This window comes from Siniperca chuatsi, linkage group LG14 (assembly GCF_020085105.1).
Source record: "Siniperca chuatsi isolate FFG_IHB_CAS linkage group LG14, ASM2008510v1, whole genome shotgun sequence".
In the NCBI taxonomy this organism is placed as follows: domain Eukaryota; kingdom Metazoa; phylum Chordata; class Actinopteri; order Centrarchiformes; family Sinipercidae; genus Siniperca; species Siniperca chuatsi.
This window is the reverse complement of record NC_058055.1, coordinates 22,865,290-22,877,595: the sequence shown is the minus strand read 5'-3', so window position 1 is coordinate 22,877,595 and position 12,306 is coordinate 22,865,290. Positions and strand designations below refer to the sequence as shown.

Genomic DNA, 12,306 nt, shown 5'->3' with positions numbered 1-12,306 from the left:
CTGTATTGTATTCAGAAGGGCATTCATTTCCCCTCAGATGATTACAGCGGAACACCAGCTGTATTGTTTATTTGGTTGAAAGCACAAATGATATGCATTGATTCCTTATTCATTCATTGTTGAACTCGGCATTGTATCTATGAATGCAGGCAAAATGGGCCCAATTATAGCAAGCGATGCCTCCGTGTGACTCCACAGCAGAGCAAGATGATGAAGGCCTCAAACTGGGAGGAAAAGAGCAATCAAAGGCCACTTGTTGTCTTTTGTAAATTCAAAAACCAAAATGGAAAACATTTCTTGCAGAGATTGACAATGGTTCACTTGGGACTACAGTTTAGATTAGTCAACCACACGCATGTATTAGGGCTTCCACATTTTCTTACTATTACAGCTCCACCAGTGTCCTTTACATGACCCTCCACATTATGGCTGAGATGATTCATTAATTTATGAGTGAGTTGATCCAACAAAAAAATATTATATAAAAAAAGAACTAAATGAAGACTTTGGAGTGGCCTAGTCAAAGCCCTGACCTGAATACTATTGAGATGCTGTGGCATGACCTTAAAACGCATGACGCTTGAAAACTCTCCAATGTGGCTGAATTACAACAATTCTGCAAAGACGAGTGGGCCAAAATTCCTCCACAACGCTGTAAAAGACTCATTGCAATGTATCGCAAATGCTTGATTGCAGTTGTTGCTGCTAAGGGTGGCCCAACCAGTTATTAGGTTTAGGGGGCAATCACGATTTCACACAGGGCCATGTAGGTTTGGATTTTGTTTTCCCTTAATAATAACAACCTTCATTTAAAAACTGCATTTTGTGTTTACTTGTGTTATCTTTGTCTAATATTTTAATTTGTTTGATGATTTGAAACATTTAAGTGTGACAAACATGCAAAAAATAAGAAATCGGGAAGGGGGCAAATACTTTTTCACACACAGTGGTGTGAAAACCACCACTTTTAGCACAAATACTGTTTTCATTCACTTATTTCCATTTGCTTCCACTTAGCCATTTTTTATTGCCTTTAAGCTACCATCAATTACCCCAAAAAAAGGGGTGCCCTTTGAGCTGATGGAAGACTTATTGTGAAACATTTAAGTGTAGTTTTCCTGACAGTACCTTAAGACTGATACAAAAACAGCAAAGTGGAAATAATTAGATAATGAAAACAGTATGTGTATGACTATGGCATGACTGAATTGTTGCATTTATGGAGTTAGTGCTGCTAAAATGCACATTATGCTCAATGTATCAAAATAACAGGTTAACATGGGGAAAGTGGCGAATTTGCATTAACCAAGGGTGAGGAAAAATAAAGACTGAAGGACTGTCTCTAATATAATTTTGTTGCAAATAAATACCTGATTATCTCTGCTGCTGATGTAAATAAAGGCTAGTACTGAGAATTTATGGCACAGAGACTCGACAACTTCACAACAATTTAATCAAGCATGTATTCAGACAGCGGTACTATAAATGTGGAAAAAATAAACAGGGGATGAATTCTGTTTGGAAAAAAATGCAATTAAATGGGTCTTTATACATTAACTGTATTCATTTCCACCTCTCTTTTATGATTTAAAAACATTAATGCTACAACAGTAGCCATAGAATTTTCATTTTTCAATTTTAATTTACATAATTCTTTTTTTCTGTATTCACATTTTTCTTTGGATTTTTTTTTTGGGGGGGGGGGCTTGTGATCGTGTGTGTGTGTGTGTGTGTGTGTGTGTTATCCCAGATGTCAGTGTTTGGTCAGGATTGCTTCCATGTGTCAGAGGCTCAGAGCAGATCCACCTGCCTGAGGCTGCTCTCTGATGTTGCCGGTGCTCCTCCTTGTGCTTCACAATAAAAGGCTACAGTTTGTTTTTCCATTGTTTCTCCATGACAGAATAAAAAAATAAAATAAAAAACTCATGGTGAGTGAAAACACTTGGCACTTGACACAAGGTGGATCTTAGATTTTAGAATGTGTGTTTACAGTTGAATGCCTGCTGATGAAATCGGTTCAACAGTTGACTGGCAAAGGAGCCGTGGTTTGCCATTATTAATCCACCAATCTGACTTCATGAGATAATATTCAAGTTTTTCAAAGTTAGCCCAGGTTGCACTTTTGTGTGGTTTTGACATTGTCAGATGGCAAGAAACTGAATTGGAGCCCAGCTGCTGCAGGGGCTGCTGTTTCTAAATAATGTCAGACCCTATACAACTCTCTGCTCTACAGCATGACTGAAGCACAACATCAGTTCTCAGGGTCCTGATGGAAGCACAAGAGGAAGGATCGGGTGGTTAAAGAATCGTGCTCTGGGGTTCATGAAAAAACATTCCAAAACTAATGATAATCTGGCCCGAAGTTGTCAAGCTAAAAGCTCTGGACCAAAGTGCAGACTAATTGACCTGACCAAAACATTAAATTAAATTCTAACCAAGACAATATTTTCACCTTTGAAACAGTAAATTATAGGGTTGCCACCGACTAAAGATTTTCCTAGTCGACTAGTAGTCGTTTGTTCAAGCCATTGGACGACTAGCCGTTGAACGTTTATTTTATTAAAGTAATTATTTAAATTTATAATTTTGGGGCATCAGAAAATGGTTTTAGTTCCAGGGCTGAGAAACAGTGCTATAAGTAACATTGTTAACACTGTGCTACATTACAGAGAAATACAAAACCATAATAATGAGCCTTTAAAATATAAATTTTAAAAGCAGCACGAAGCGAGTCAGTTGTTTCTAACGGCAAAAGTGGTAATGTTCTGAATGTGTTGGAACAACCAGCAAGGTGACTGAACATTTTGTTAATGTATTTCAACACAGTAAAATATTACACAAGTCTCGTTGTTCAAAACACGGGAATAAATAACTTCCAACTTCACAAAAATAAATACTCATGGACGTATCAATAGGATGGATGATGTAAGACATTACAAATTAACTCGCTCCAAACTCGCTCCTCTCCCGCTTCACGGCTCTCCTGTCCCCACTTGATCACACAGTGTCTTCGTCGTCCCCGGAGTCATCTCTGTACTGTATTACCTGTCGACAACTGACCTCCGTCGGTCTCGGAGGCTGTGTTCAGTCCCATGTTCAGTGGGAGGCTGCTAAGCCCGGTTCCGTTGCCTGCTCGCCCGGCTCCAGTTCTGGTGCTCATTCGAGCCCCGCTCCTCGGCAGCATCCCCTGCTGGGTCCCCCGCCCCGGACCTGAAAACTTCCTCCTCCCGGTCCAAAGGTTCTGAGTAAGCATTGTAAACAAACACTACCCAGTACTCCAAGCTTCCAGTCCGGGCAGAGTCAGCTAAGTTAGCGAAGTACAGTTAGCAGCAGTGCGCCGGTAAGTGACTTCCTGCGTTACAAGAGAAAATGTCCGTGTTGTAACAATCCCGATACGTTCGTCTTGGTGACAAGGTGCAGCTACCGAATGCAGTTTGAGGGGGTTTCTTTTCACCAACTACCCAAATGCAAACTTGGTCAACTAAGACTCTTCTCGTCGAATCAACAGTTTAGTCGACTATTAGGGGACAGCCCTAGTAAATTCAAATAAATTGGATGGAATTTTTCTGTCAGATTGAAAATGATCAAGTGTATGGATTTAGGGCAAAGAAAGCCTAACAAGACTATTGACTTAACATGATAACATTATGTCAGTGCCATTTTATGTTGTCGAGATTAAGAATTAATGAATTTTATGAGTACTGACTTGCAACTTTAGGGGTGTTGAAGGGTGTCCACCACCCAAACTGTATAACACGGTGCAATAACAAAGATACTGAAAAGCCCTGGAAACAAGTGAAGATGGCAGCATTACAGGTCAGCAGAGAATCACCAGAGAAGACACCACGATATCTGAATTTGATTAATTTAACCTTGCTTAATGACAGAGTAAGCTGTCAGCAGGCTGGACTGTCTCTGTCTTGACTTGTTTTACTGTTTTGCTGTTTTACCCAATCACATGGTTTTTTTTAATGTGTGTAATGTAGCGCAGCACAGCCAATCACTGCATGTTTCTGATAGTGACAGTTGAGCCGTGGCAGTGATGTAACACAGACAGACAGGAGAGAAAAGCGGCGAATGATGACTAAGAAACATTTTGTTAAAAAAAAAAAAGAAGTCAATCCTGCTCGAAGATGACAGCTGCACTGACTTGATTTAGTAAAGGTTAAAAATATTACTAGGCTCATTTCTCTGAATGAGGGAAGTGAAGGGAGGAAGAGGGACATGTCAGAGGGAGGAAGTGCTTAAGTCCTATATTAATTAAGCAAAACTGGAGAACTGGAGATTGTTCTGACTTGTTTGAACTGATCTGTAGATTTATCAGAACACAGATCACAGAAGGGGCTTTCTATAGATTGGACCTTGGTCACCAACATAATGTCTGTAGCTACAGAGGCTAATATTAAAACATGTACTGATTAATGAAATAGATCAGCAAAAATTGCAGTCATGGGGTAAAAGCAGTTAAGAGTAAAGTAAAGCTGGTCATGACAAAGTGAAAAAGCAGTGTACACGACATGTTTACTTTAATCTCTGAATAAATGCATCGCAGCCTTATAATGACTTAGCTCCATTGACTAGTCATTTTCTGTCACTTAATGTGATTTACTGATTTCTTAAAAACTTATCTGCATTTATTTTTTTTAGTACACACTTGCTAGAGGCCTCAGCCGGACAAGACTCCTACAAGTGATGTTTGGAAAATATTTGCATTCACCTCAGTAGCCTTTTGCGCATCAGCATTATGTAAATATGATCATAAATATTCAAATGCCAGTTGAATTTGACTCATTTCACTTGTTTCATAGCCAGATTGTCAAACTCTACAGCACAGTATAAATCGATACCTAGGCCAGTAGGCTGCTTTCAGAATGGCAGATTGCTTCCCACATCCACCCTCTCAACCCCCCCTCCTCAACCCCTCAAGAGATTTGGAATTGGGTGCTTACTTGACATCAGTTGGCGGCACACTAACAAGTAGGCCATAAACCTTTTTTCTGGCCATAAACCTTTTTTCTCTCTTTGATTACACTAAGTGCACAGAGCACAGATGCAACCCAGCCCAGTCATCTGTTGGTTTGCCAGCAGAGTCGCTGTAGAGTGGCAAGAGGGGTCACTTGGGGTTCCCTTCCTTCAGGAATAAAGCCATTGTTCTTCATTACAGCTGGAGAGGCTGCTGGGGGGTACAGAGGGAGAACAAGTCCATTTCAACACCTGTTTTCCATCATCAGGGCTCCTACCAGCTTGACTCAGGGCCAAACCCATCTGTACGAGGATTCAGCTGCGTCTGATACAGGTTTTCTTTGTAACTGAAGCTGCCCGTAGGCAGTGTTTTGTGCCAGTTCACAGTGATAACAAAAATGGCAATTCTCAGACCAGGTCTGAAAAGGAAAGAAACTATCGACTGTCTGTAAACAGCATTTAGATCATTACGGAACACTAAAACTCCAATGAAACTGCAGCCATATCAGCACCAATAGAGCTCTTTAGTATCCATACTGTACATGGAATTAACAAATCAACTTATCCAGTTCAAATGCAGATATCTGTGATGACATGCACTTCGGCACAATAAACATAATCTGCTGTGAGAAAACTTTTTTGCAACATGGAGATTCTTTACAATCAGTAAAGGAGATGAGAAAAATTGTGACGAGTGTGATATGTACCAGATAAGAGAATATAACTTAAGGCCGAGTATCTTTCGAAATTTGTCCATACTTATACATTATCCGCCCCCGAGAAACACTCCGCTCCAGGGGGGACACAAAATTAGTATACTCCCCCGCGTGCAGGATGAGTCATCAACATTTTATTTTTTATTTTTTTTAATTTTCCAGTTAATGACAAACTCTAAAATACCATTAAGAATATCCAAGAATACCTACAAAAATATTTTTTTGTTGGGCCACATACTGGTGTATAAGTGACATATAGTGCAAGACGTGTGATAAAAACACTTTAAATCATCACAATAAGGCAGTAAAGATAGCAGTTCGTGCACCCTTCAGTTTACATATTTCAGTAACCATCAGTAATGTAGCAGTAAATAAAAAAAGAGTAAACTGTGAACTCTGGCCAGTAACACTAATAATAATTTATACTAATAATATAATTAATAATAATAAATTAATCATCCTTTTGCTAAGATGTACAGTATGCTGTATCTCAATCAAGAAAGGTGTGATAACAATGCCAGAAGAAATTAAAATCAACATGTGTTGTACCACTACTAAGTAATAAGTTCCAAAGGGATCTACTCCTGTCTATTGTCTGAAGTAGGGCTGCACATTAAATCACAATATTATCGAAATTGCAATATGGCCAAGTGCAATATCTAAATTGCAGAAGCTTTTTTTCCCCATTAAAAAAAAGGTAAAATGTGTGACAAAACAGCATTATAATATAAGTACTGTAGTGCTGCAAAGATGCCCTGGCCTACAAATCTTGTTCTCCAGATGTAAAAAAAAAACAAAAAAAAAAAAACATGTTTCTTTGATACAGAACCAAACAAATGTCACATCATCATGATTAATAGTTCTCACTGAAAATGAAAATTGTGATGCAAAAATTATCATTCCCACTAATCGTGAATCAAATCGCAATAGTTATCTGTCAAAATAATCGCATTATGATCTCTCTTTTTTACCACACTGTGCAGCCCTAGTCTGAAGAGAGCATGATTTTTTGTACACTGAAAATGTCCATCAATGGGAAATATGTTGGATTTTCTGGCAAAGCTTAAATCTACCATTGACATAACTGATGCTCTCATCCACTGCAACTTCATGAAAAATAGATAAGAAACATAATCAGTATCCAAGATCAAACACACAGGAACCATGTAAACTGAGAAAAAAAACTAAGGTAATGTTTAAAGGGATAGTTCGGGTTTTTTGAAGTGGGGTTGTACGAGGTACTCATTGATAGTCAGTGTATTACCTACAGTAGATGGGGGGTCGGCACGCAGCCAGTTTGGAGAAGCAGACAGCTGCTCCGCCACAGACGCTCTGCTCTGTATTGTTGTGAATGGTAATCAACAGTAATACGTATTTTAACTGCCATAAAAAGTTTGACCTAAAGTCATCAGTCTAAGTGTACGCTATAAAAAGTAAAATTCTCACCGCTTTGTCAGACAGCCCTTTCCTTTGGCACTACAGTTTCTGTACACGCTTCGCAGCACGCTGTATTACACCGCTTGCAAATCAGCTGTTTAGGTCATAGTTCAAACGCTATACTGAAGAGACAACAAATACACAAAAATAAAAATGAGTGATTATGACAGCGATGAAGAAATGGCATTCACTATGGAGATAAGAGGATACCTTTATGAACCGGAGTATACAGAAGAAGAACGGGCTGAAAGAGAGGGTAAACTTCTGAGGCCGAGCTGGAGGCCAACAGAGAGCCCAAGTGGTGCAGATGTATAAACTATGAGCCCATGCCCACGGACCCGGAGAGCTACTGCTGAGTTAGACTTGGTTACAACACAACTTGAGGATCTTTCTGAATCTGAGGACGCCAGGGCCTCACACACAGTCTGCATCACCAACCATCCAGAGTTACCTGCCTTTTTGACTGCCGGTGTCTTGGGGACCTTCTTCAATTTTCCGTAATTGGAAAAAATGTCCCAGACCAGAAAGACCTAATGACATTTTATTGCATAATGACTGATTATTAGAGAACTAAAGTTTCAGGCAACGTTTTCCTTATCAGCGTAGATTACTTGTGTTAGCTCTTTGCATCAGCAAACTAAGCTGAAATCACAAACACTACAGCCATTAGTATAGTGTGGTATTCAGTGCTATCTTACCTGATGGCTGGGTGCAGCAGTGCTCTTCAGCATTTGTCTATGTAACCGTGGGTGAACATAATCCTCTTCAGAAAATGAACACTGCAAATGCAGAGTTCTCTCAATCGTACCAGTGGAGTGTTATGTGGTGGAGTGTCTTAATTCAGTGCAACTAGGAAGGCCAATATCATACAACAGAACACAGCGAAATATATATGGTGACCGAGACACTTGCTTGTTAGAACAGCCCAGAAAAACACAAGCACGTGCCATATTTGAAATATTTAGAGAAGTTTGATTGTAGCCTCATCCAGCAACAGCACTTTCTTACTGGCAGCACAGCTGATTTATGAGCAGCATTATACAGTGCGCTGCAAAGCAGCACGTATGCTAGGAATATGGAAGTCCCGTGGTTGAGAAAATGTAGTGCCAAAGGAAAGGGCTGTCTGACCACACGATAAAGCGGTGAGAATTTTACTTTTATAGTGTACACTTAGACTGACATTGATTTTTTTAGGTCAAACTTAGCGTAGTACATAGCATATCAAAATTTAGGAACTTGTCATGGTGTAGTCATACATTTTTCCTGCGTTCACACAAACAGTCCCTGCTCTCACCTGTACTATCACACCATTACATAACGTCACAAAAATGAAAGCAGAGATGCCTTTCACTGTAACTGATGGATTGCCTAACCAAACTGTCAAGTCTCAGCAAGCTTGTGGTCAGAGCGTGCTGCATTAGCACTCTTTAGTAACACCTGTAAAGTGCCATTACAATTGGACTTACTAAATATTTCTACACAGAACCATTAAGTAATTGCATAAAGATGACTAAATGACATACATTTTAATAGCATACCACCATGCATAAATTACAACAAGATACCCCTGCATGGCACTTTTAATCACTATAAGGCTGCACAATTATCACTATTTCTGTCAGAATTGGGTTCTTTGTGAGTATTCTTCCATCTTTTCTAACAAAATACTTAATCTGAACATTAAACTAATAGAAAGGTCCCTCCGCTATTTAAAACCCTACAGTATAAATAAAACTTTAAATTAAAATGTAGAACTCTATAAATCAAGAACTCATTAAAAGACAGTGAAATTAGGCAGAGAATCGAAATGCAAAAATGTCACTGCCACAACTAATTCGAAGTCAAATTATTTGTAGAAGCCAAACTTATGACTGCAATTAGACTATTATATGATTGTCAGCAGACTGAATTAAGATACAAAAATATATACATTTTATTACATCTCTGTGTGTGCTTATATTGGTATTTTGGTGATAATGTGTTTTATAATGCATGTTCTCTCCAATTACAAGAAAAAAAAAAGATTTTACATTTATTTCTTGCCTAAAAATAGAGGCGGTCACCTCAGAGCCCTGTATCTTCAAAGAAAGAAAGCCATCACCAAAGTCAGTTGTTCTGTTTGAGTCAGTTGATATGACTTATGTCATATCAACTGACTCATTATGTTATATTCTGTATGTATACACTGATGATTGACAAAACGTATCACTTATCAACAAAATTTCCAAAGGGATGAACATTATCTCTGGATGTACACTGTATCCACTCTGAGTCCTCTGAAACAAGAACAATGGCAGTCGGACACAGTGAACTGTGAATGCTTTGTCATAAATTCATTTAATTTGGAGCAGTTGTGTGATTTGATGCCCCAATGAGGTTAGCCTGCATGCCAAGATGGAACTTATAGTTGGGGTGAAATTAATTAATGCAGCCTTCTCTTAGCCTGACTGCAGTGCGATTCTTACCCTCACAGCACCAGCTTCCATATATTTGTATTGAGGGGGAAAAAAACAAAAAACAAAACAAAAAAAAAACATCCTGCTTAGCACAATGTGAGCCTACAGTATGCGATGGAGGTAAATAATTGATATGCTTTGTGCAAGTGTGCCTTGAGCTTTGTTTGAAATCAGTGGAGCCATTTCCATGTAGGTAAACCAGCAGTGCCCACTGTTCAAAGAACAACAGAGCCTTGTTTAGTTTGCTTTACAGGACCGTTTAACTGACTTGTCTTACGAAAAAACATTATTAGTGTGCGTCCATTTTAATGGATAAAACGCTATAATGGATTAAGCCTGGTGGATAATCCACAATGTGACAAACGTCGACATCTGCCGCCCTGTCATTCTCACCATTAGAAGCTCTAACTCAGCATAAAAAGGTTTAGCCTATATTCTTGTGAAGAGCAGCTTTACGTTGAATAACTTTGTAAAATTCATGACAGAACTGATTTGACGTTTATAATAGAGAGGACGAAGCGGGACAGCAACTGTGCTGAAATTCACCACAAAGCCATAGTTTAAGCAGTTATATAATTGTGTAACCTATTTGAACGGATTTCCAGTTTGTAACAGCGCGTGCTGTGGGGGGTGCGCTGCCCCGACTAGTATTATTTCACTACATCTTCATCGTATCAATGCGCAAAGATGAATAACCGAGATCTCTCAGTAGTTCATGACTAAACACAGTGCACACAGCCTATGAAACGCTGACTTCATACTGACAACATGTAGACTAACACAACACTTTATCCCATCTAAGTCTGGTAAATAAACGTGTGTGCCTTTTCCGCAGCCCGCCAACTCACAAATACCACTCACATCACCAATCGTTTAAAAGCCAAAACCGTGAAAATTCATGTCGCAGTTTTCACCCTCACCAGCTTTATCTGTAACATATCCGCTTCTTCAAAGCATCTGACACAAATTAGCTACTACACCCGAACGAACCTTTGATGTTTCCATGCATGATGCCACTGCAAACCTAGTCCCGATATTACGACAACACAGCCCGGAACGCGATTGGAAACTCTGGCAAATTAATCTTCTCTTGTTTACCAGCAAGAGTGCATACGTATTAGGAGGTAAACTAAGACACAGTGTGGACCGCTCTGAGATGCCTTTCATTTCGGCATACATCCAAAACACCGAGCAGCACTTATTTCATTGAAATGTCAACTTTTATAACGGGTTCGCCTGTCGTTTTAATAGTCTCCCCACCGACATCCAGCGGGATGGCCGATAGTGAACGTATTCTAAAAAACTGAGATTAAATGGAAAATAACTGCTGATTCGTGAGCTATATTTACGCCGAATTTATCAAAAAGGCGCAGTATTACTGATAGGTCTTGAATTACGTTCTGGTGTGTATGAATCTCTGAATCAGTGGCGTCCAGTTAAATTAACAGTTTTGAATAGGGTTTGCTGTAGCGTTTCCTCAAACTACACGTTGTCAAGGCTGCTGCATATTCTACTTTAACGCACCGCTTTTTTCTGTGATTTACAGCAGTCCAGGCTCCTCTCTAAACAACATGCCACAAAAGTAACCAAGCTAGCGGGCTGACCAAACAAACACACATTTAAACAGGTCAAATCGCTGCATGCCCCCCAGAGCAACAAAAGACCATGCTATTTGTTTTTTTCACAAGAGAATTTGCCACATTTAAGAGTTGGTAGTTGTGTAGGGAAAAAGCGATTTATAATGGTGAGCTGACCAAAGTAATGCAGCTAGGATATTCCTAGGCAGCGTATCTGTAACGCCTGTTTGTATACATAACGGACACACAAATCTGTTCTTTCTATTCTTTATTTCAACTTTACGGACAGTTAGGTTTTCTTACTTGCTCAACAACATCATACATCCAAATGCTCTGCCGCGCACGTTCAAGAATTGCCCGGCTGATAAAATTACACTCCATCGACATCCATGGAAATCTGAGAGGAAAGTGTATATTGCATTCAGACATCAAAGGAAAAGTCCTACCTTTATGAAGAGCCGCTTGAAGCATGAATAAAAAGAGAATAGTCGCGAGAGAGCCGCTGCCAGTGTTCGCCATGTTGGACACCTGCTTCAGTATGGCAGAGAGAGGGAGCTTCACCTATAGCTACAACAGGACTCAGTTAATAAGATGCAAGAAAGGGAGGGTACTATTTACCATATTAATTTAATCCGCAGTTTTGATAAATCGTGTAACTTGTAATGAATGTGTCTTATATTCCACAAGTATTTTAATTTAGGTAGGCTACTTAGAATGAAAAAAAAATCTCAGCGAGGTTCTCAAAGCTTTTAACGCTGAGTGCTGCAGGAGTGGTGAGTAGGGAGATGTGTGTGTGTGGTGTTATTGGATGGGCCCCATCCTCATGATGGGAAAATGGCTTTGGTCCTTTCATGCTCCAGCCTCTCTTGAACTGAAGAAATTTAGATAAAACTTATACATGTTTTGTATTTTGGGCATTTCAAAAACTGATTAATTCATCCACCTGGCAATATCGCAGACAAGCAGGGCCAGCCATAGTATTTTTGAGGCCCCCATCGTTTCGGGTGACTCTTCACCTGCACTCCCTGATTCAGGAGAGAATCAAACAGTGGACCTGGAGAGTTAGTCAGTTGGGTGGGAGTTGGTTTGGTGCCAGTCTTGTTCACTCTTTGAAGGAAAATCAATATTGGCACCATTTCTATCTTTTTTGTCTGTCCC

The 12,306-nt window shown here is 39.6% G+C and overlaps 1 protein-coding gene across 5 annotated transcripts in view; it reads right to left on the bottom strand.

Annotated features, from left to right (window-relative positions):
- cadm1a (cell adhesion molecule 1a) overlaps positions 1-11,729 on the bottom strand; it is a 368,288-nt gene extending 356,559 nt beyond the window's left edge. For 4 of the 5 annotated variants that reach the window (XM_044221784.1, XM_044221786.1, XM_044221788.1 and 1 more), the window contains exon 1: positions 11,595-11,729. In XM_044221784.1, coding sequence (XP_044077719.1) covers positions 11,595-11,667 — 73 coding nt within the window. In that variant the 5' untranslated portion in view covers positions 11,668-11,729. The remainder of the gene's footprint in view (positions 1-11,594) is intronic. The other variant, XM_044221785.1, reaches the window with a different exon arrangement.
- Between the last annotated feature and the right edge of the window lie 577 nt (positions 11,730-12,306).